General features: G+C 43.4%; 1 protein-coding gene across 1 annotated transcript in view; it reads left to right on the top strand.

Moving 5' to 3' along the window:
• The first annotated feature begins 18,087 nt into the window (after nucleotides 1–18,087).
• Nucleotides 18,088–26,117, top strand: part of ELL2 (elongation factor for RNA polymerase II 2) — a 96,246-nt gene continuing 88,216 nt past the window's right edge. Inside the window, 1 exon segment of the mRNA XM_038765567.1 lies at nucleotides 18,088–18,093. Within this exon segment, the coding sequence (XP_038621495.1) occupies nucleotides 18,088–18,093 (6 nt within the window).

The following is a 26,117-nucleotide window of genomic DNA, read 5'->3' as shown; positions in this document are numbered from 1 at the left end:
CCTGTACCTAATGAAACATGTTGTTCAACTCGTGCTCCTCAAGAGCAGCTAAACATAGATGGATCACAGACACAGACACACACACACACACACGAGTTAACACAACAGCAGAAACTTAAAAAGCTGAGAGGATGGTGGAAAGTCCATTTTTAACAGTCGGTTGTCAACCAGTGTGGTTACAGGAGGTAATTATAATTTTGGTATTTAATAATGATGATGTTTGTTAAGTGCTGACTATGTGCCAAGCATGGTTCCTGTCCCACATGGGGCTCACTATCTTAATCCCCATTTTACAGATGAGGTAACTGAGGCACAGAGAAGTGAAGTGACTTGCCCAAGGTTACAGAGCAGACGGGTGGTGGAACTGGGATTAGAACCCAGGTCCTTCTGAGTCCCAGGTCCATGCTCTACCCAGCATGGGCCTCTGTACATCAGGTGCTAACCTTATGAGCTTGTATTCATTCATTCAATCACATTTATTGAGAACTCACTGTGTGCAGAGCACTAAGCGCTTGGGAAAGTACAATACAACAATAAACAGAGATATTACCTGCCCACAACAGGCATCTACTTCAGTGCTTAGTACAGTGACTGGTACATAATGAGTGCTTAACGAAGAGCATTTTCAAAAAGTGGGGAGGGAGGGTACGCTAGTCATAATCATCATCATCATCAATCGTATTTATTGAGCGCTTACTGTGTGCAGAGTACTGTACTAAGCGCTTGGGAAATACAAGTTGGCAACATATAGAGACAGTCCCTACCCAACAGTGGGCTCACAGTCTAAAAGGGGGAGACAGAGAACAAAACCAAGCATACTAACAAAATAAAATAGAATAGATATGTAGTCAGTAGACATGATTCCTGGGACTCTGTAGAACACCATTTCTTGGGTGACCAGATACCCCAACCCCTTTAATATGGTCCCAACTTTCAGAAGTCTGTTCCACTGACCCCCAGGAAAAGCGGGGGCCAAGGAAGTGTTGTTAAATAATGTTATTAATAATAATAATAATAGTGGTATTTGTTTAACCACGTAAATACTACCTTTAACATTTAAAAGAAAAGTTTCCCTAGCTGTCCCACCTTTCTGCCTCCTTTCACCCTGGGCAGCTTTTCCTTAAAAAGTCCCACGGGTGTCAAGCCGACAAGTTTAGGAACCCATTTTCCTGGGCGTAGACTGAGCTGCAGGGCCTCAGGACAGAGCAGTAACTTGCTTGCCAGGCACCATGGGCTGTTTTGAGAGCAAAGACAGACCAAGAACAGGAGAAGCAGGTTGCAGCCAGCTAAAGCGCAAGTAAATTTGCAGGAAGTACAGGTAGGACAGGTAGGGAGGAAGAGGAGCGGGGAGGAAAGTGAGCCAAAGGACAAAAGGGAATAGGTCTAGAGTTAGGATTTATCTCTTCCTGTGGGACTGTCTGCTTTTCTCTGGGTTTCCTGAATGCCACTTGAGTGCATTAGTTAACCAGTGATATTACTCGAGCACTTACCCTGTGCAGAGTCCTGGACTAAGTGCTTGGAAGAGTACACTAGAGAGAGAAGACCCCATCCTGTATGTCTCTGCCCCATCTGTCTTCCTTGCCGGCCATTTTCTTCCCCTACACTGCCATGCAGGAAGCTTCCTTGCTGCCATTTTCTTCCTGTACACTGCCATTCTGGAATCACCTCTGGAAGGGCAAGGAAAAGGACGGAAGGGAAAAGAAGGAGAGGAGATAAAATGAGGGGAGAGGGGTCACTTTGAATTTAAGGAAAGCTGGTCACTTAGGAGGTCTGTAAAGCCCTCCCATCCCTGCCCTTGGGCAAATGTTCTTTTTCTTTTTTTTTACTCTCAGCAGATGTACATGTGTTTTCACTCATGCACCACATATCACATGCTTGGCTGCCCTGTTAGGCCTCAGTCACTAACCTGAGAGCCAAATGCTTCCCACCCACCACCAGCACGGGAGGGCTTAGCCACCTGCCTTTGGTCTTGTCCCAGAACCTTGCAAGGCTCTGAAATAACTCCAGCCTGCTAAGAGAGCTGTATCCAATTCTACCCTGTTGATCCCTTTCGAATGCGACAAAAAAACAAAAAACACCTTTGCAGTTTTAGACAACAGCAACCAGTCAAAATCCTCAGTTAACTTAGTCCTCAAAGAAGTTGATCTATAATTATTAATGGCTTGGAAATGACAAATATTTGAGTACCCTCCTGGAGAGAGTTTTGATTGGTTGGGTCTGTCTAAACTGCAGGCTTAGGGAGAATCACCCTTGTGGTCCTGTTGCAGTAGCTTGTAAATAAGAGGGAGATTTAGTCTGGTTTAGTTCTGAGAGGGGGTGTGAGGTCAGAGAGCCACCCCCTGGCCCCAGCCCCCCATGAAGCAATTAGGAAGTCTTCAGGACATCCTGATGGAAAACCCAATTCCTCAAATGGTGGTAGGAGCCACAGAGGGGAACTCCTAGGGCAGGAACTGACTGTGCAAAACTCTCGTTCTCTGAATCATCACTGGGTGGAAAAGATAATTTTTTAAAAAAAGCAAAGTTGGATATTGTCATGAGCCCCACCCTGGGACCACTCCCCCGTATTTTCATTTTAAGTGGTCTTTGATTGTTTTTTAAAGCATCTACTTGGGAAACTTCTAGACTTGGGAGCCCATTGTTGGGTAGGGATTGTCTCTATTTGTTGCCGAATTGTATTTTCCAAGCTCTGCACACAGTAAGTGCTCAATAAATACAATTGATTGAATGAATGAATGAATGAATGAATGAATGAATGAATGAAACAGTGTGGCCTAGTGGAAAGAGCTTGGGCCTGGGAATCAGGGGATCTGGGTTCTATTCCCAGCTTGGGCACCGGTCTGCCGTGTGACCTTGGGCAAGTTATTTCACTTCCCTGGGCCTCAGTTTCCTCATCCATAAAATGGGAATTAAATCCTACTCCCTTCAACTTAAACAGTTAGCCTCATATGGGAAAAGAACTGTGTCCAAACCATCTTAGTCCTTAGAACAGTGTTTGACACATAGTAAGTGCTTAACAAGTACTCATTATTATTATTATTTTACCATTTCCATTTTAAAAGCATTGAAACACGGATATGCTAGAAGGGGAATTATATCTCTTGGAGAACTCTAATCACATAACCGCTCTAGGCAAGTTTTCTAAATAGATCATAACAAGTCATCAAGTCTATTAGAACTTTATTGGAAAGCAGCATGGCCTAGTGGAAAGAGCATGGGCCTGGCAGTTAGGGACCTGAGTTCTAATCCCAGCTTTGTCACTTGTCTGCTGTGTGACTTTGGACAAGTCATTTCACGTCTCTGGGCCTCAGTTCCCTCATCTATAAAATGGGGATTAAGACTGAGCCCCATGTGGGACAGGGACTGTGTCCAACCTGATTTGCTTGTATCTACCCTGGTGCTTAGAACAGTTCCTGGCACATCATAAGCGCTTAACAATTATCAGCACTTAACAATTACCACTTTTTAAAAAAAACACACATTACCCCATTTCTTCAATAGTAATGTACTGCAGCTCTTTTCTTAGTGTTACTGTTGTAGTGAATTTTTCAGTTCAGCTTAGCGTATTATGTTATTTCTTTCAAACTGTCTGCCTCCATGCCCCTTTTAGATTGTGAACCCCCTTGGGCGAGGGGCAGTGAATTATTATCCTCTTCCCTGTTCTCAGCACTTAGGAAACACTCCACAGTTGTGATAAATGGTAATAATAATAATAATAACTGCAATTAGGGACCCACTCTTATGACTCTTCTATCCCCGATTAATCTCTCCCAGCAACCTGAGCCACATAATTTTATCGAGCAACTTTAGCGCTTACAAACTGATATATACCCATCCTCAGCACCTGTCCGTATATGTCTACTCAATTTGTTCATTTTGACAACTCTAGTTGTAAATATTTTCATGTCTGTCTTCCCCATCATAGTGGAAGCTCTGTGTCATTTCTTTATTCTGTGTTCCCCAAGCCACTTAGTGTCATGTAGGTACCAAGTAGGCACTCAAAAAATACCACCACTACTACCACTACTGTTACTAACTACTACTTGTAGTTAGGGACAGGGACATGTCTAATCCTCATCTCTGTCTTGTCAGTCAATTGTATATATTGAATGCTTACAGTGTGCACAGCACTGTACTAAGCGCTTGGGAGAGTACAATGTAACAGACCCATTCTCTGCCCTCAATTAGCTAACAGTTGTGTATTCTCTCCAAGCGCTTAGTACAATGCTCTGCACACAGTGAGTGCTTAATAAATACTATTACTATTACTATTACTACTATTACTATTACTATTACTTATTATCACATTACTGCTACTAACTACTACTACTACTAATAATAACTGCTACTCACTAGAAACAGCATGGCTTAGTGGAAAGAGCACAAGCTTGGGAGTCAGAGGTCATGGGTTCTAATCCTGACTCAGTCACTTGTCAGCTGTGTGACTTTGGGCAAGTCACTTCACTTCTCTGTGCCTCAGTTACCTCATCTGGAAAATGGGGATTAAGACTGTGAGCCCCACGTGGGACAACCTTATAACCTTGCATCTATTCCAGTGCTTAGAACAATGCTTGGCACAAAATAAGTGCTTAACAAATACAAACATTTTTATTATTATCATTATTATTACTACTTCTTGTAAGGGTAAAAAAATTAACTTGACCCAGAGGGATACAGAGCATAGCAAGGTTGTTTCCTTCAGTTCTCAAATTGTAAATTGCTATTTCCAGGGATAACATTCTTCCTGGGAGAGAAAAGCCTGCTTCATTACTCTAAGGTCCCTGAAACTTTATTGCAATATCAAGCCGTAGCAAACCTTCCTCTAAAAGAAAGTGCCAAGGATTTAAAAGAATAACGGTACTACTTATTCAGAAGTCTGAAAATAAATGCCATAGAAACAGAAAAGAAATATTTTCAGCAGTATTTTCCAGAAGTCTTAACTTTTTAAGTTCTATAGAGGCTCTCCATTAATTGGAGAGGGACTGAATTGGTAGAAAGAAGACCTAAAGGGTTTAACACACATTCAGAAAGACCCTGCAAGAGAGTATTCGAATTCAGATCTGCTGTCTACCTGTGGGTATGACCGGCAGAGCATGAAGAATGCAAAAAGAACTCCCAAAGTGCACGGATCATTAAGGTACTCATCATCTCTCTCCCTAACCATGCTCTTCTCCCATTACACCCCAGCTTGTACTCTTAATAATAATCATGATGGCATTTGTTAAGCACTTACGATGTGCCAAGCACTGTTCTAAACACTGGGGTAGATACAAGGTAATCGGGTTGTCCCACTTGGGGCTCACAGTCTTAATCCCCATTTTACAGATGAGGTAACTGAGGCAGAGAAGAGAAGTGACTTTCCTAAGGTCACACAGCAGACAGGTGGAGGAGCAAGAATTAGAAGCCATAACCTTCTGACTCTCGGGCCGGTGCTCTATTCACTACTCCATGCTGCTTTGACTGGGCCCTTGCACTTGAATTTGCCCCCTTTTTTCACCCATCCCTCAGCCCCACGGCACTTATGTACATATCTGGAAGTTATTTACTTACATTAATGTCTGTCCTCACTCTAGACTGTAAGCTCATTGCGGGCAGTGAACATGTCTACCAACTCTGTTGTATTGTACTCTCCCAAGTGCATAGGCCAGTGCTGGGCACTCAGAAAGCACTTGCGTTACCCTGGTGTTTGAATTAGCTCCCTTTTAATAATAATAATAATAATGATGGCATTTATTAAGCGCTTACTATGTGCAAAACACTCTTCTAAGCACTGGGGAGGTTACAAGGTGATCAGGTTGTCCCACAGGGGGCTCACAGTCTTAATCCCCATTTTACAGGTGAGGTAACTGAGGCACAGAGAAGTGAAGTGGCTTTCCCAAAGTCACACAGCTGACAAGTGGCAGAGCTGGGTTTTGAACCCATGACCTCTGACTCCAAAGCCCATGCTTTTTCCACTGAGCCACGCTGCTTTTTTCACCCATCCCTCAGCCCCATGGCACTTATGTATATATCTGTAACGTTTCATTAATACTAATGTCTGTCTCCCCCTTTAAACTGTAAATTCATTGTGGGCAGAAACCATGGTTACCAACTCTGCTTTATTGTACTCTCCCAAGTGCTCAGGACAGAACTGTACAGGTTGCTTAACTTCTCTGTGCCTCAGATACCTCATCAGTAAAATGGGGATTAAGCCTGTGATTCCCATGAGGGACATGGACTGTGTCATTCATTCATTCAGTCATATTTATTGAGCACTTACTGTGTGCAGAGCACTGTACTAAGCGCTTGGGAAGTACAAGTTGGCAACATATAGATACGGTCCCTACCCAACATCGGGCTCACAGTCTAGAAGGGGGAGACAGACAGCAAAACAAAACATATTAACAAAATAAATAAATAGAATAAATATGTACAAGTAAATACATAAATAGAGTAATAAATATGTACAAACATATATCTACCCCAGCACTTAGTACCGTGTCTGGCATAAATTAAGCACTCAACAAAAAACATTAAAAAAAATAGCAATGGTCAGGATTTTGACTTTTCATCTTCCGCATCATCACATTCTACAGATATCAGATAAAGCTAAGGTCCCAGTCCAATGCAAGTCATATATCATATCACCTGAGGGTGGGATTGTAGCCCTAGGAACCAGAACTACCATAATAAATTAATAAGAGTCAGCAGATTTCAGCAAGCGGTAGCTGATACAAAATATGGGGATTCTGTTTGTGCAACAAAGCCGTCTTTCTATATGGTAGAGAACACACACTTCATTGACATGGTTTAGCCATTGCTATTAGGACTCCTGGGACCAGAGCAGATATAGGGGAAAACAGGCAGCCTGTTGGATGAGGAAGAAAATTTAAAACCGTGCAAAATATCTAAAAGGGGGAAATTGTGACCCTGCGAATGAGGAATCTATCAATCAATCAATCAGTCGTATTTATTGAGCGCTTACTGTGTGCAGAGCACTGTACTAAGCGCTTGGGAAGTACAAGTCGGCAACACACAGAGACGGTCCTTATCCAACAGTGGGCTCACAGTCTAGAAGGGGGAGACAGAGAACCAAACATATTAACAAAATAAAATAAATAGAATAGATATGTACAAGTAAAATAAATAAATAGAGTAATAAATACGTACAAACATATATACATATATACAGGTGCTGTGGGGAAGGGAAGGAGGTAAAGTGGGGGGGATGGAGAGGGGGAGGTGGGGGAGAGGAAGGAGGGGAATACTGAGGAATGACCTCAGTATTCTCCGGGGGCACTAGACAGAGGGATTTTTTACTTCCAGAAATAATCAATACAGCAGGAAATGAGTGCGTAAGAAAACGCCAAGTCACAATAGTAAAATCTCCAGCTGCAGGGAAGAAATTTCAGATACCCCATTTGCTGCTTTCAGTGGAACAAAGATGAGAAGAAATCAGAGAAGCAGCATGGCCTTGTGGCTAGAGCATGGGCCTGTCAGTCAAAAGGACCTAGATTCTTATCCCCACTCTGGTACTTGTCTGCTGTGTGACCTTGGACAAGTCACTTTACTTCTCTGGGCCTCAGTTCCCTCATCTATAAAATGGGGATTAAGACTGTGAGCCCCAGCTGGGACATGGACTGGGTCCTTCCTACCTTGCATTTATCCCAGCACTTAGGACAGAAGGGGTTTAACAAATATTATGAACAAACCAAAAAAAAAACAAAAACAAACCCTTAGAAGAAAGTGAATTTGGTCCCAAGTGGCTAACCACAAAGTTCTTTTCAACTTTCCCATAAAGGCTGGTATTTACCCTTTTGCGGGGTGTTATGTTAGGGTGTGTTACCATTCACTTTGAGCCACTTTCCCAAGCCACCCAACTCCAAGATCACCTGGTTCCCAGTGTAGCGTGGCTTAGTAAAAAAAGCCCGGACTTGGGAGTCAGAGGTCATGAGTTCTAATCCTGGCTCCACCACTTGTCAGCTGTGTGACCTTGGGCAAGTCACTTAACTGCTCTGTGCCTCAGTTACCTCATCTGCAAAATGGGGATGAAGACTGCGAGCCCCACATGGGACAATCTGATTACCCTGTATCTACCCCAGCACTTAGCACAGTGCTTGGCACAGAGTAAGCACTTAACATATACCAACATTAATATTATAATTATTACCCATCAATTAACCAATGGTATTTATTGAGTGCTTACTATGTGCAGAGCACTGTACTAAGCACTTGGGAGAGTCCAATGCAGCAGAATTAGAGAACACGCTCCCTGCCCATAACGAGCTTCCAGTCTAGCAGACACCAAGCTCCCACAGTTGGCGGGAAATCAGAGGAAACAATCGGCTCTCCACCCCTTGAGCAGTACTGTATCCTGGACCGTGACCACGTAGCTTCCTCTGCCACCCCTCCTGCCAAAAACCTCCATGCTCCAGAACTAAAGGCTAACGGGGTTGAAATCATGAAATTTTTCCTTAATTATAACAACAGTAATAATGGTATTTGCTATGTTCTAAGCACTGAGGTAATAATAATAATTTTGGTATTTGTTAAGCACTTACTATGTGCAAAGCGCTGGGGAGGATATAAGGTAATCAGGTTGTCCCACATGGGGCTCACAGTCTTAATCCCCATTTTACAGATGAGGTAACTGAGGCACAGAGAAGTGAAGAGACTTGCCCAAAGTCACACAGCTGACAAGTGGCGGAGTCAGGATTAGAACCCATGACCTCTGATTCCCATGCTCTTTCCACTAAGCCATGCTGCTACTCAGCAACTACTTTGCAACCACCTACCCACGGCTGCTCTGAAGAAAGCAGGAGATGTCAAAATAGCCCTGCCATGGCTATTTTGTTTTCACACAGTGGAAACTGGAGTGAGAAACTGCATGCCCCGCGGAAAGAAAGTGACTCCTGGGAGTCAGAGCACCTGGCTTCTAATCCCAGCTCTGTCACTTACCTGCTGTGTGACCTTGGGCAAGTTACTTTAATTTCCCTAGGCCTCAGTTTCCTCATGTGTAAAATGGGAATTCAAGGCCTGTTCTCCCTCCTACTTAGACTGCAAGCCCCTAATAATAATAATAATAGCGGTATTGTTAAGCGCTTACTATGTGCCAGGCACTGTTCTAAGCGGTGGGGTAGATACAAGATAATCAGGTTGTCCTTCGTAGGGCTCACAGTTTTAACCCCCATTTTACAGATGAGGTAATTGAGGCACAGAGAAGTTAAGTGACTTGTTCAAAGTCACACAGCTGATAAGTGGCAGAGCCGGGATTAGAACCCACAACCTCTGGCTCCCAAACCCATGCTCTTTCCTTTTGTATCTTTTATATCTACCCCAGGGTTTAGTACAGTGCGTGACGCACAGTAAGCGCTTAACAAGCACCACAGTTATTACTTTGATCGGAGGGGACTCGAATGTCAACACACTAGGAAGTAGTCTAACTGAGGACAATCTGGGGACAATACTGTGACAAAAAAGACGGAAGGATCAGAGTTAAACTTCAGGACATTGAGCCGACAACAGTTGACGTAGAACGTGCACTGGCTCTCCTAAAGTCTATTTCCCGATTTTGGAAAAAAGTGCAGGAAAGTTGCTATTCTGTGGCTGACGCTGTTGGTATTTAGGAGAAACTGTGTGAGACCTTAAAAACAGAAAGGTAACAGTTATTGGAGAGGGTTAAAAAAGCCAAACAGATTTAGCGCTAGTTTTTTGCCAGTTTTGCCAAGGGTGGGTTGACAAACCATTCCATCCTTGACATCAAAAGGGGCTGGCTCAATGGCAATCATCCCTCAGAAAACCATTGAAAATACATTTTAGCGACAATGGGGAACCACCGAAGGAACACATATTCGCCACTGAGATGTTTTCCTTTAAAATCATTCCAGTGAATTGGCAGGCATTTCTCAAGCATCTGGATTCTTCAGAAAACAGTGAAAGGGTAATCCGGTTTAACAACAGTAGTTTCTTTTGCGGAGGTATTAAAGGATATTTTCTTGCTTTGGACACAAGTATTGTAAAATAATGGTGGTATTTGCTAAGCACTTACTTATGTGCCAAGTACTGCACTAAGCACTGGGATATATACAAGATAATTAGGTCCCACGTGGGGCTCACAGTCTAAGAGGGAACAGGTTTTGAATCCCCACCTTGCAGATGAGGGAACTGAGGCACAGAGAGGTTAAGTGACTTTCCCTAGGTCACACAACAGGTAAGTGATGGAGCCAGGATTAAATCCCAAATCCTCCCACGTCCCGGCTCTTTCCACTGGGCTATGCTGCTTCCCTAAAAGGAGAAATCATTTGGAAACTAAAAAACTTAAAAAGAAGAAAAGCTAGACTTTCTTCTTCAGCCTGAGAATAAAGGGTAAGAGGAAAGCAAAGACTTACTTTTTTTCCTTTTATGGCATTTGTTAAGCACTTACTATGTGCCAGGCACTGTACTAAGCACTGGAGTAGATACAAGTTAATCAGGTTGGACACAGTCCATGTCCTATATGGGGCTCACAGTCTTGATCCCCATTTGATAGTTGAGGTAACTGAGGCACAGAGAAGTGAAATGACTTGCCCAAGATCACACGGCAGACAAGTGACAGAGCCGGGATTAGAACCCAGGTCCTTCTTGACTCCCAAGTCTGTGCTCTATCCAATAGGCCACACTGCTTCTTAGCCCCATAATAATAATAATAATAATGGCATTTATTAAGCACACACTATGTGCAAAGCACCATCTGCTCTTTCCATCAATTTACCCAGAGTGATAGATATAAAGATTTATCAGATTAAAAACCGGCTTTTTACAGCCAACAGCCTTCCATCAGTCTCTTTCTATCCTAGTCCAACAGCCTTCGATCAGTCCCTTTCTATCCTAATTTACATCAGAGCAATGAAGCCTCTGTTGGCGATGAGCATCTGAACCTGAAAAAATACCATCAGAGCTGTGGGTTGGAGTTTCAGTTTTTACCACAGATTTTATTTGCCTACAGGCTGATTTATTTTAGGCCCTAGCCTGTTTCTTTCAGTTTACCTAGTCTACGTTGTGTTAGTATAAATGCTCACTTTGGGAGGATTATTCTACTAAGTGCTAAGGTAACAATCAACGGGGACTGCACATTTATTGTGTGCAGGGTAATCATTCATTCATTCATTCAATCGTATTTATTGAGTGCTTACTGTGTGCAGAGCACTGTACTAAGCGCTTGGGAAGTACAAGTTGGCAACATATAGAGACAGTCCCTACCCAACAACGGGCTCACAGTCTAGAAGGGGGAGACAGACAACAAAACAAAACATGTGGTACTGTCTAAACGCTTGGGACGGTATAGTAGAATAAAATTGGTAGCCATCATCCCTACCCACAAGCACTTAGTACAGTGCTCTGCATATGGTAAGCACTTAATAAATGCCATTAATTGATTGAAGGAGTTTGCAGAAAATCAGCATGACCTAGTGACTCCTAGTGACCTGGGAATCAGAGGGACTGAGTTCTAGTTCCGGCTCCACCGTTTGCCTGCTCTGTGACCCTGGACAAGTCACTTACCTTCTCTGTGCCTGAGTTTCTTCATCTGTAAAATGGGGATTAACTCCTATTCCCTCCTGTTTAGACTGCGAGCCCCTGTGGGACCCAATTATCCTGTGTCTGCTTCAGCGCTTAGTGCAGTGCTTGGCATATAGTAAGCACTTAAATACTACTACAATTATTACTTTTAATTATTAACAAAGGCTCCAATCTAGTGGGGCATTACTTCGGGCAGGGTCCTTGGCCCCCAGGGAGCTCTAAAGGGGGAGGAACTGAGAATCTAAGCTGTTTTGTTCAGTGGAAAGAGCACGGGCCTGGGTTCTAATCCCGATTACACCACTTGTCTGTTGTGGTACTTCGGGCAAGTCATTTCTCTGGGCCTTCCGTTCCTCATCTGTAAAGTGGGGATTCAATATCCATTCTCTCTCCTACTTAGACTGCAATCCTGTCTGATCAACCCACCAGTTGTATTTCTTGGGTGCCTATTGTTGTGCAGAGTACTGCACTAAGCGCTTGGGATTATAACAAAGTTGGTAGACACACTCCCTGCTCACAAGGAGCATACAGTCTAGTGGGACATAGAGGGATCGTTACTACTAACCAGTCAGTAAATCATATTTATCGAGCACTTACTGTGTGCAGAGCACTGTACTAAGCGCATGGGAGAATACGATACAACAATAAACGGGCACATTCCCTGCCCATAACGAGTTTACAGTCTAGAGGGGGAGACAGACCTTACGTGAAATAAATAAATGGCAGATATGTACATAAGTTCTGTGGGGCTGGAGGGGGTGCGGGTGAATACAGGGAGCAATTCAGGGCGATGCAGAAGAGAATGGGAGAAGGGGAAAGGAGGGCTTAGCCACCATAGCCTAATATCAGAAGAAAGATGGGATGTGCAGTGTGAAAAGGGGGAGAGTTCAGACAGAAGTGAGGATGTGAGCAAGAGGTCGGCGGTGGAAGAGGTGAGAAGGAAGTACCACTGCCTCTCACAGAGCTGTTTGTGCAGGCTCTGTAAAGTGGCCTTTATTCATTCAGTCGTATTTACTGAGTGCTTACTGGAGCACTCTACTAAGCGCTCAGAAAGTACAATTCAGAAATAAAGAGAGACAATCCCTGCCCATACAGGCTTACAGTCTAGAAGGGGGGAGATAGACATCAAAACAAGTAAATGGGAATCAGTAGAAATAGAGTTATAGATATAAACACATCAAAACAAGTAAACAGGGATCAATATAAATCGAATTATAGAAATATACGTAGATACATAAGTATTGTGAGGAGGGGAGGGGGAGAAGGGCAAAGGGAGAGAGTCGAGTTGATGAGGAAGGGAGGGGGAGCTGAGGAAAAGGGAGGCTTAGTCTGGGAAGGCCTCTTGGAGGAGGTGAGCCTTCAGCAGGGCTTGGAAGAGGGGGGAAGAGCGATTGGGGACACCAGGTTGGGAATCTGCCTTTTAAATGTCTGCACTTGATAGGCGATTTTCAAATTATTTCCAAAAGTAGGTCACGGGGACATGGCCCGAAAGATGGGAAGATTCTCCAGGGGCTTTGGCTTGGGTTTACGAAATCTCCTTTGGAACAGAGTGTACCTTTTCCCCAGAAAGCAAAGTGCCTTTGAAGAAGATTAGAGGCATCTCTTTTTCTCTGGTTCCTGACTTTTCTGGTCTAAGGCCATAGCCACAAGATTTCCTGGGCTACCGTCAGGGGCCCAGTTAACTCTAGTCACAGAGAACTGAATGGGATCCTGAGTGATATCGTTTAGGAAGTGGTTTAGGAGAGGTTTGGGAAATTCTTCAGAGAGCTGGGAGGGTTGGTATATTCCCTTATCAGAAAGCAGCTGTGAGTTTCCCTGCTCCGAACTAGGGCCAGGCCCCTCCCACGATAGCCGGCTTGGTCGCCTGGAGGGAACACAGAACCCGGAGTCAGGAGAACGGGTTCCCCCACTTGCCTACTGTGTGACCTTGGGCGAGTCATTTAACATCTCGGGCCTCGATTTCCTCATCTGTCAAATGAGGACTTAGTCACTGAGGGCTTACTACGTGCAAAGCACTGTTCTAAGCGCTTGAACACCTGTTCTCCTTTCCCCTTGCACTGTGAGGCCTGTATGCAACATGGACTGTGTCTGATCTGATTGATTATACCCTAACATTTGGCACATAATAAGCTCTTAACACATATCGTTATTATTACTATTATTATATTATATTGTCATTACAATAACATTTCATTTCCAGGGATATCTCCGAACCTAAGGGGTTAAAAAGTATAGTTTTACCTAAATAGGACAGAAGGTTCTAACAGGTCAGTGAGAAGCAGCGTGGCTTAGTGGTAAGAGCCTGGGCTTTGGAGTCAGAGGTCATGGGTTCTGATCCCAGCTCTGCCACTTGTCAGCTGTGTGACTTTGGGCAAGTCATTTAACTTCTCTGTGCCTCAGTTACCTCATCTGTCAAATGGGGATTAAGACTGTGAGCCTCACAGGGGACAACCTGATTACCTTGTATCTACCCCAGCGCTTAGAACAGTGCTTGGCACAGAATAAGTGCTTCGCAATACCAACATTATTATTATTACTACTAACTCTCTAGATTGTAAGAGTCTTAGGGTCAGGGGCCATGTCTACCAGCTCTGTTGTTGGGTATACTCCAGAGTGCTTAGTGCAGTGCTCTGCACACAGTAAGTCCTCAATAAATACTATCGATTGATCGAGCTGAACTTCTACTCCAACTCTGTAACTAGGCTGTAAACTTCTCACTAAATCATAAGCTTCTTGAGGGCAGAGATCATGTTAACTACCTTTCTTGGACTCTCCCAAGCACATAATACAGTGTTCTGAGTATAGTGTTCGGCACACAATAAGTGCTCAATAAACACCACTGTTTAGTTGTTGGCTGGTTGATTGATTAACTAGACTGTAAAACCCCGAGGGCAGGGACCTTGTTTACTACCTTTCTTGGACTTTCCCAAGCACATAGTACAGCGTTCTGAGTAGTTTTCTGCACACAATAAGCGCTCAATAAATGGCACAGGTTGGTTGACTGATTAGCTAGATTGTAAAACCCTTGCTGGCAGGGATCATGTTTACTATCCCTCTTTGACTCTCCCAAGCACAGAGTACAGTGTTCTGAGTACAGTGCTCTGCACACGATAAGCGCTCAATAAACACCAGTAGTTGGCTGATTGCCTCTAGACTGTAAGCTCATCGTGGGCAGTGAATGTCTGTTATATTGTTATATGGTACACTCCCAAGAGCTTAGTACGGTGCTCTGCACATAGTAAGCGTTCAATAAATTTGACTGACTGACTGACTGACTGATTGATTAGCTGGATTGTAAAACCCTTGAGGGTAAGGATCATGTTTACTACCTTTCCTGGACACCCCCAAGCACATACTACAGTGTTCTGAGTACGGAGTTCTGCACACAGTAAGTGCTTAATAAATACCATTAGTTGGTTGATTGATGGACTGATTGACTAGCTAGATTGTAAAACCCTTGAGGCCAGGGAAGCAGCATGGCCTAATGGCAAGAGCACAGGCTTGGGAGTTAGAGGACCTGGGTTCTAATCTCAGCTCCACCACTTGTCTGCCGTGTGACCTTGGGCAAATCACTTCACTTCCCTGGGCCTCAGTTTCTTCACTTGAAAAATGGGGATTAAGACTGTGAGCTCCACAGAGGACAGAGACTGTGTCCAGCAGCGTGGCTTAGTGGAAAGAACACAGGCTTGGGAGTCCGAGGTCATGGGTTCTAATCCCGGCTCTGCCTCTGGTCAGCTGTGTGACTTGGGGCAAGCCACTTAGCTTCTCTGTGCCTCAGTTACCTCATCTGTAAAATGGGGATTAAGACTGTGAGCCCCATGTGGGACAACCTGCTTACCTTGTATCTACCTCAGTGCTTAGAACAGTGCTTGGCACATAGTAAGCGCTTAACAAATACCACAATTATTATTGTTGTACCTACCCCAGCATTTAGAGCAGTGATTTGCACATAGCAAGTGCTTAACAAATACCATTATTATTATTATTATTATTATTATGATTTCTGCTAAATATTGTTCTTTCCCAAGCATACAGTACAGTATTCTGCCCAGAGTCAACACTCAAAAAACACTCTTGACTGACGGATCTCTGCCTTGCGATCTCCACACGCCAATACTGGCTCCAATACTTGCACCCAACCCAGAATCCTATCCTGCTTGCAACTGTCAGTGTGGTCTAGTGGAGAGAGCCTGGGCTTGGGATCAGAGGTCGTGGGTTCTAATCCCGGCTCTGACACTTGTCTGCCGTGTGACCTTGGGCAAGTCACCTAACTTAACTGTGCCTCAGTTACCTCATCTGGAAAATGGGGGTTAAGACTGTGAGCCCCATATGGGACACCCTAATTACTTTGTATCTTCCCCAGTGCTTGGAACAGTGCTTGGCATATAGGAAGCGCTTGACAAATACCATCATTATTACTACTCTTCTAGAGTGTGAGCCCTTCATAGGCAGGGATTGTCTCTGTTGCTGAATTGTACTTTCCAAGTGCTTAGTACAGTGCTCTGCACACAGTAAGCATACTATTGAATGAATGAACTGTCACTGATAACTATAACAAAGTACAAGGCAGAGTCGCTTCCAAAACAAAAGAAAATCTTTGTTCTTCTTCAAGGAAACTCTGAATACTCCTTCAGGGTCTGAAGAGTTTACTTTTTGCCTTTGTCTAATTCTAAACATAACAATTCATATCCAGAGCAGGGAGTGTGAGCCTTTGGAAGTCCTGTGAAACTGAAGAAGAGTTAGGGAATTCAAGAAACCCTTTTCTTCGGAGATTTCACGCTTTGTTTTTTCAGAGAGAGATCCCGGGAGGTCTCAAACTCTGAACTAAAACAGAAAAAATCCAACTGTAGGCCTACACATGCTTATGAAAGTAAGTTTGGTTTCTAAGCTTATCAAAAGCAAAATATAAATTTTAAGAAAATTCTACTAATCAAGATACCATTCACACTGATATTTGATTTTTTTTTTTTCCCACTTCAGAAAAGGCAGAAGCAAGCTGGACTGCAAGGCTTGGAGGGAATTTAAAGCAAATTCCAATTGAATTGATTTCTGCTTTTACCTGACTGCAGGGATCATTTTTAGAGGGGGCAAGGGGGAAAAGGGGAGAGAGGGGGAGAGAAAGAGAGAGAAGGAGAGAGAGAGAGAGAAAGTTAAGGAATATTCATAGACTTCAGCCCCAAGATACCTAAAAATCTCTAGTTCCAGACACTAAGCATCCCAGCAAGAGTTCTGCATAGTACTTTGGGAGCTTGAGAGCAGAACTGGTGGGACAGGGAAAAATAATGGGGCGGGTACAGCGGGTATTTGAGAAATGGAAGCTGAATTACTGCCCACTTGCCTTTGAACGTGAGTATAGCTGAAAATCCTGGCCACAATGAGCCCATGAAAGGGCTGTCTCTTGTTGTCACATTGGACGTTGGCAATGCCTGGTGCTGTTTCCTATTTTGTTTCCTCGTCTCTGGTGAAAACGAAGCATACACCCAATTTTGAAAGGCCTTTCAAAAATCACCCCCTTCACCTTTCTTATTTGTTCCCCATCAGAGAATATGATTTAAGCATCTGCGAACTCTGATTTTGTATTGTGGGTGTATTTGTTTTTTTTGTCATTACAGAAGAAAACATGGGTTCTTGTTCCAAATCACTACAGCAATTGTTGGCAAACCTAAGCTCATAACGTGCTTAGGTCTTGGCATTTTGGTGTGCCCTATTCCTAATTAATACCTCTTTAAGAAAGGGGGGTATTAGTTGACAAGACAAGCAAGTAAAACAGGTGCCAGTGACCCATAGGTGTTAACCAGGAATGCTTTGGAAAAGGAGGGGCCTCTTTAAAATCTGACAACATGCTACCATTCCAAACCAGGAAAGATTTAAGAGCACAGCTCTAGTAGACAAAAACAGCATTAAACATGGTAACCTTTCACCAAGTCTTTGAGATTGAGAGTGGTGATTAAAGGTATTTTGGGCCGGTGGTGTGACCGCCTCTGCTTTGAATTGAAGTAATGCAATTCACCTCTATTTAAAATATATATATGCATATAGATATATATATATATATATGTATATATATGTGCATATACAGATCTATATATACATATGGCAAGTGTAGGGAGATCTAACACACGAACAATTAACAGAATTCCCAATGCATGTTAACCTATATTTGGATTTAAAACAGAGGGTCAAATTATCAAAATTCATTCTTATTTGGGGCAGGGATGCTAATGGATTTCACCCACAATACAGGTTTAAAACAACATACTGCACTGCAAAAAGACATGTATTCTACTTTTGGAAAGGAAGGCATTATTTCATGAAAATGAATCAAGGAGCTAGAAATATCTTATGGAAAAAGGGTGTCACACCCTTTTTACTTTTTATACTTTTTAAATCTGTTCCAGTTTGGCTTCTCTGGGGACCTATGTGTTCAAGCTCAGCTCTTTTTCTACTCCATAATGATTTGGACAAAGATGAAACAATTCTTATGGGAAAAATATCACCAGAATCATTTTTCAGTTCAGTTCCAGCTCAACAACGAAGACATCACCATTCTTACCTAACATGAAAGTGAGACTTCAATGATCAAAACGCACGGTGTAGCACAGGCCTGGGAGTGAGAAGTCATGGGTTCCAATGCCGGATCCACCACTTGTCTGCTGTGTGATCTTGGGTAAATCACTTCACTTCTCTGGGCCTCAGTTACCTCATCTCTAAGAAATGGGGATTACGAATGTGAACCTAATGTGGGACAGGGACTGTGACCAACCTGGCTAACTTGTATTTACCCCAGCTCTTAGAACAGTGTTTGACACATTGTAAGTGCTTAACAAGTACCATTATTATTATTATTACTATTAGTTCACAAGCTAGTCTGCCCCACTGTCCAAAAGTAAAATGAAATTATTGTACATAGAAAAATAGCTCAAAAAATAGCATAGGCCTGAGAGTCAGAACGACCTAGGTTCTTAACCTTGGCTCTTTCATTCATTCATTCAATTGTATTTATTGAGCGCTTACTGTGTGCAGAACACTGTACTAAATGCTTGGGAAGTACAAGTCGGCACCATATAGAGACGGTCCCTACCCAACAATGGGCTCACAGCCTAGAAGGGGGAGACAGACAACAAAACAAATCACGTAGACAGGTGGCTCTGCCACCCGTCTCCTGTGAGACCTTGGGCAAGTCATTTCACTTCTCTGTGCCTCAGTTCCCTCATCTGTAAAATGGGGATTAAGCCTGTGAGCCCCATGTGGGACATGGATTGTGACCAACCCGATTTGCTTGTACCCACCCCAGTGCTTGGTATAGTGCCTGGAACATAGTAAGCGCTTAACAAACACCACAGTTATTATTAGCATGTACCTACCCCAGCACTTGGTACAGTGCCTGGCATATAGTAAGTGCTTAACAAATACCATCTAAAAAAAGGCATTATATCTTCCTCTATCCTCTAGAGTGACTTATCTTTCTTATCTTATGAACAACCAGCTGCGTGTAAAAGAGGTACCCTTGGGTCCAAGGCCTGCAAACTGATGGAGCCCAAAATTTAGTACATTCTGCTAGTAATAATAATCCCTCTTCTCTCAAATCAATCAATCAATCAATCAATTGTATTTATTGAGCGCTTCCTATGTGCAGAGCACTGTACTAAGCGCTTGGGAAGTACAAGTTGGCAACATATAGAGGCAGTCCCTACCCAACAGTGGGCTCACAGTCTAGGAGGGGGAGACAGAGAACAAAACCAAACGTATTAACAAAATAAAATTAATAGAATAGATACGTACATGTAAAATCAATAAATACATAAATAAATAGAGTAATAAATATGTACAAACATATATACAGGCGCTGTGGGGAAGGGAAGGAGGTAAGGGGGGGATGGAGAGGGGGGCTTTACAAATGTCAATGAAGTGGTGCTCTGTCCTTGTTCTGCTCAAACTAACCACCTGACCATCCCTCTTCCTACCCTACACCCTAACTGGCTCCTATTTCTCAACTATCCCTCACGCCATTCCCTCGCACTTCCTTGCCACTTGAAAAGCCCCCCCGCCTCCATGCCAGACCACGTCACTCCCAACTTCCCTCCTCTTCCTCCTCCTCCTCCTCCTCCTCCTCCTCCAATCTTTCCCTGACTAACCTCAGGTGACCCCAGCCACACCACCAACAAGGAATATTAATAAGCTCCAGAGGAGCTTTTGGCTTTTGGTTGGTGTAGAAGCAGCATGGCTCAGTGGAAAGAGCCCAGGCTTGGGAGTCAGAGGTCATGGGTTCAAATACCGGCTCCACCGCTTGGCAGCTGTGTGACTTTGGGCAAGTCAGTTCACTTCTCTGTGCCTCAGTTACCTCATCTGGAAAATGTGGATTAAGACTGTGAGCCCCACGTGGGACAACCTGATCACCTTGTATCCTCCCCAGTGCTTAGAACAGTGCTTGGCACATAGTAAGCGCTTAACAAATGCCATCATCATCATCATCATGTGTGGGTGAAGGGCCCACTCTGGGTCACTGGAGACGAGAGACTAGAGGTTAGGCAAGCATTAGGGAGATCAACCAACCCATCGTTGCTATTTATTGAGCACTTACAGTGTGCAGAGCACTGTACTAAGCACTTGGGAGATTGGAAGCAGCATAGCATGGGCCTGGAAATCAGAAAGTCATGGTTTCGAACCCCGGCTTCGCCACTCGCTTGCTGTGTGACCTTGGGGACCATCTGGCCGCAAAAGTAACCTCAGATTAATAGGTGATTAACCATTGTCCTTTTTAGGCTGTGAGCTCCATTCACTCATTCATTCATTCAATCGTATTTATTGAGCGCTTACTGTGTGCAGAGCACTGTACTAAGTGCTTGGGAAGTACGAGTCTATAGATCTATCTATAACGGACACATTCCCTCCCCACAATCACCTTACAGTCTAGAGGGGGAGACAAATATTAATATAAATATCCCACTTATGTAAATATATTTAAATATAGTTTTTACTGTATTTTAATGCCTATCTCCCTCTGTGGACTGTGAGCTCCTTGTGGGCAGGGAATGTGTCCATTCATTCAATCATATTTATTGAGTGTTTACTGCATGCAGAGCACTGTACTAAGTGCTTGGGAAGTACAAATCGGCAACGTATAGAGACGGTCCCTACCCAACAACAGGCTCACGGTCTAGAAGGGGGAGAGAGACAACAAAACAAAACAAGTAGTTGGGTGTCAATACCATCAGAAGAGATGAATAGAATTATAGCTATGTACACATCATTAATAAAATAGAGTAATAAATATGTACAAATATACACAAGTGCTGTGGGGAGGGGAAGGGGGTAGGGCAGAGGGAGTGGGGGTGATGGGGAGGGTAGGAAGAGCTGAGGATAAGGGGGGCTCAGTGTGGGAAGGCCTCCTGGAGGAGGTGAGCTCTCAGTAGGGCTTTAAAGAGAGGAAGTGAGCTAGTTTGGCAGATGTGTGGAGGGAGGGCATTCCAGGCCAGGAGAAGGACGTGGGCCGGGGGTCCATTGCGGGACATGCCATCATCATCATCATCAATCGCATTTATTGAGTGCTTACTGTGTGCAGAGCACAGTACTAAGCGCTTGGGAAGTACAAGTTGGCAACATATAGAGACAGTCCCTACCCAACAGTGGGCTCACAGTTTAAAAGGGGGAGACAGAGAACAAAACCAAACATACTAACAAAATAAAATAAATAGATAGGCCAGAACAGGCTGGGCGAAGGAGAGAAGGGAGAAGGAGAAGGAGAGAAGGGAGGTGAGGTAGGAGGGGGAGAGGTGATGGACAGCCTTGAAGCCGAGGGTGAGGAGTTTTTGCCTGATGCGAAGGTTGATAGGTGACCACCGGAGTTTTTTGAGGAGGGGAGTGACATGCCCAGAGCGTTTCTGCACAAAGATAATCCGGGCAGCAGAATGAGGTATAGACTGAAGCGGGGAGAGACAGGAGGATGGGAGATCAGAAAGTAGGCCAAGGCAGTAATCCAGCCGGGATAGAATGAGAGATTGAACCAACCCTACTGTATTAATACATTGCTCAGAACTCAGTATGTCCTCAATAGACTTTGAGCCCATTGTGGGCAGGGATCATCTCTCTTTGTTGCTGAATTGTACTTTCCAAGCACTTAGTACAGTGTTCTGCACACAGTAAGCACTCAATGAATGAACAAATACCATCGATTGAGTAATGATGATCACTAAGGATGCTGACCATGAGGAAAGAAAATAGTAAGGGACTATAATAATAATAATGGCATTTATTAAGCGCTTACTATGGGCAAAGCACTGTTCTAAGCGCTGGGGAGGTTACAAAGTGATCAGGTTGTCCCACGGGGAGCTCACAGTCTTAATCCCCATTTTACAGATGAGGTAACTGAGGCCCAGAGAAGTTAAGTGACTTGCCCAAAGTCACACAGCTGACAATTGGCAGAGCTGGGACTCGAACCCATGACCTCTGACTCCAAAGCCCGGGCTCTTTCCACTGAGCTACGCTGCTTCTCAACACTGTTCTAAGCGCCGGGGAGGTTACAAGGTGATCAGGTTGTCCCACCGGGGGCTCACAGTCTTAATCCCCATTTTACAGATGAGGTAATTGAGGCCCAGAGAAGTCCAGTGCTTAGAACAGTGCTTTGCACATAGTAAGCACTTAATAAATGCCATCATTATTATTATTATTAAGTAACTTGCCCAAAGTCACACAGATGACAATTGGCAGAGCAGGGATTCGAACCCGTGACCTCTGACTCCAAAACCCGTGCTCTTTCCACTAAGCCACGCTGCTTCTCTAACCACAATTAACTTGAATATAGAAAAATACCTTGGGGAACAAATTTCATTTGCGTGACTTTATGGGTAGTTCTATGCAAGCCTCCCAAATAATGCAATAGCTCTTGACTCCATTGCCAAAGCAAACTGGAATATTAGAAAATTGCCTGTTATTCAGACAAATATGTTTTTTCAGTCCTCTAGATTGTTAGCAGTGTAGCTCAGTGGAAAGAGCCCGGGCTTGGGAGCCAGAGGTCATGGGTTCTAATCCCGGCTCCGCCACTTGTCAGCTGTGTGACTTTGGGCAAGTCACTTAACTTCTCTGGGCCTCAATTACCTCATCCGTAAGATGGGGGTTAAAACTGTGAGCCCCAAAACCGATCACCTTGTATCCCCCAGTGCTTAGAACGGTGCTTTGCACATAATAAGCGCTTAACAAATGTCATTATTATTATTATTATTATCTCGTGGTGAGCAGGAAACATAAAAACTCTGTTGTACTATATTCTCCCACACGCTTAGTGCAGTGTTCTGCACACAGTAAGCGCTCAGTAAATGCCATTGATTCTTTTTAGCCAGTTGGAAATAATTCATTCAATCCTATTTATTGAGCTCTTATGTGTGCAGAGCACTGAACTAAGCACTTGGAAAGTACAATTCAACAACAATAATGATAATAATAATGATATAATAACAATATTATATATTATATTATATTATATATTATATTATAATATATTATATAATATAATAATATATAATAATAATATGATATAATAATAATAGCATTTGGTAATGGTCTACTATGTGCCAAGCACTGTACTAAACAAGATAGTGAGGTTTGAAACAATCCCTGTCTCACATGGGGCTCACTAATGGGAGAACAAGTATTTAATTCTCATTTTCAGATGAGGAAACTGAGGCACAAAGAAGGTCACACGGCAGGCAAGTGGGAGAGCTAAGATCAGAACCCAGGTCACCTGACACACCTGCCGATGCTCTTTCCACTAGGCCAAGATAATTTATTTGCTCACTTTTCAACATCAGAAAATATTAATGCCTGTTTACTTGCTTTGATGTCTGTCTCCCCCTTTCTGGACTGTAAGCCTGGCGTGAGCAGGGATTGTCTCTTTATTGCTGAATTTTACTTTCCCAAGCGCTTAGTATAGTGCTCTGCACACAGTAATCCCTCAATAAATACGACTGAATGAATGAATGAATGAATGAATGAATGAATGAATGAAAACTTCCAATCTCTTGCCTAAAAGTGTGAAAAACATCCCCTCTGGTGAGTATTTTTTAATCCAATTTCACAGGATGGCCCAAAGGGCTGGGTCCCCAAAAACAGTTCCCAGTTGTCTCCGACAACCTGCTTTTCACACAAACAAAAGTAATTAGTCAAGCCTCTTTTTAAAATATACAGATAAGATCAATTAATCGATTGTGAGCCCCCACCCAAATCATGTTATTGCCAGGTAGTTCCCTAAACACGGTATTCGTTAAGCTATTATGCGCTAAGCACCATACTAAACACTGGAGAAGTTACGATGCAATTAAATCAGACATAAATCTGTCCCCCATGGCTCTCACAGTCTAAGGGAGAGGGAGAGTAAGTATCTTATCCCCATTTTTACAGTTGAAACTGAGGCACAGATTAGTTAAATGACTTGCCTAGGACCACTTAGCAAGCATATAGCACAGAAGGGATTAGAATTCATGTCTCCACTTCCCAGTTTGTGCTCTTTCCATTAGGCCATACCGCTTCTCACATTGCTTTTACCATGAGAACGACTCTGAATTTCGGTGTTCTTATTTGTACAGATAACCCTTGTTTTAGAGAAGTTTGTCTCCATTCTCTCTCACCTCTCCAAAGGAAGTACAGCACCATTCCAAATTCACCTTTCCACTAAAAAAACCCCCAAAAACAAAGCCCCCGAGGGGAAAAAAAAAATCACTTTAAAGCCTTTCCTAGAAGTTGTTTAATAGGCTTAAATACTACTTAGAGTTACCAATCAATCAATCAACCAATCATATTTATTGAGCGCTTATTGTGTGCAGAGAACTGTACTAAGCGCTTGGGAAGTACAAGTCGGCAACATATAGAGACAGTCCCTACCCAACAGTGGGCTCACAGTGAATGAAACTCTTTACTCTCAGAATACAAATTATTAAAATTTCTTAGTTAGCTTGGGGTTCATGTTTTATAGAGGGGAAAATTGGAATCTTTTACGCCCTCTCACCTTTATAGCCTTAGTGCTTCAGGTCCAGTTCCCTTGAAGCAGTCCAGTATGAACGTGTCACGAATTAAAAGCAAAACCGAACCAATAGATTAGGGTGGTTTTGTACTATGTATGATGGGCAAACAAATCTATTTCTCCACACAGCTATTGGCTCACCTCCTCCAGGAGGCCTTCCCAGACTGAGCCCTCCCTTTATCCTCTCCTCCTCCCCATCATCCCCCACCCTCCCTCTGCCCTACCACCTTCCCCACAGCACCTGTACATATTTGTACATATTTATTACTCTATTTATTTCATTTCTGCATATTTATTACTCTATTTTATTAATGATGTGCATATAGTTATAATTCTATTTATTCTGATGGTAGTGACACCTGTCTACTTGTTTTGTTCTGTTGTCTGTCTCCCCCTTCTAGACTGTGAGCCTGTTGTTGGGTAGGGACCGTCTCTATATGTTGACGACTTGTACTTCCCAAGCACTTAGTACAGTGTTCTGCCCGCAGTAAGCGCTCAATAAATACGATTGACTGACTGAATGAATAAAAAACATCTAGTCTACACTGAACTGAACCCATTAAGGCTTCTGACAAAGAAAACACGTGAAAACCATTCTAGTCCAGCAATAGGAAAGCAGCATGGACTAGTAGCAATAGCACAGGCTTGGGAGTCAGAGGATGTGGGTTCTAATCCAGGCTCTGTCACTTGTCTGCCGTATGACCTTGGGCAAGTCACTTAATTTCTCTGTGCTTCAGTGACCTCATCTGTGAAATGGGTATTAAGACTGTGAGCTCCACGTGGGACAACCTGATTACCTTGTATCTATCCCAGTGCCTAGAACAGTGCTTGGTACGTAGAAAGCGCTTAACAAATACCATTATTATTATTCCTTCTTCCTGCTCCAAAAAAAAAATACAAAATCCCCAACAGAACCAAACCAACCGTACACCTGGGATTACTGTATCTTGAAGGGGGCAATGAGAACTGCTTACATTGGGATCTGGCTATATAATGACCTTTTTTAATGGTATTTTGCGTGGCTCAGTGGAAAGACCACGGGCTTGGGAGTCAGAGGTCATGGGTTCTAATCCCGACTCCACCACTTGTCAACTGTGTGACTTTGTACAAATTACTTAACTGCTCTGTGCCTCAGTTACCTCATCTGTAAAATGGGGATTAAGACTGTGAGCCCCGCATGGGACAACCTGATCACCTTGTATTTCCCCCAGTGCTTGGCACAGAGTGCTTAACAAATATCATTATTATTTTTATTATTATTATTTTAAAGCATTTACTATTTGTCAGGTACTGAACTAGACAGTGGGGTAGACAGTCCGTGTCCCACATGGAGATCAGTCTTAGTCCCCATTTTACCGGGGAGGTAACTGAGGCACAGAGAAGTGAAGTGACTTGCCCAAGGTCGTACCAGCAGACAAACGGCAGAGATGGAATTAGAACCCAGGTACTTCTGACTCCCAGTCTGTGCTCTACCCACTTGGCCATGGTGCTTCTCACTGGTACACTTGTAGTTGGGGAAAGGAGGTTCTGTGGTCCTGTGCATCTATCTGCATATCTACTCCTGCAAATAATAATA

Source organism: Tachyglossus aculeatus, chromosome 23, assembly GCF_015852505.1.
Source record: "Tachyglossus aculeatus isolate mTacAcu1 chromosome 23, mTacAcu1.pri, whole genome shotgun sequence".
NCBI classification, from domain to species: domain Eukaryota; kingdom Metazoa; phylum Chordata; class Mammalia; order Monotremata; family Tachyglossidae; genus Tachyglossus; species Tachyglossus aculeatus.
Note: the sequence above shows the minus strand (reverse complement) of the source record. Positions and strands in the feature narration are given on the sequence as shown.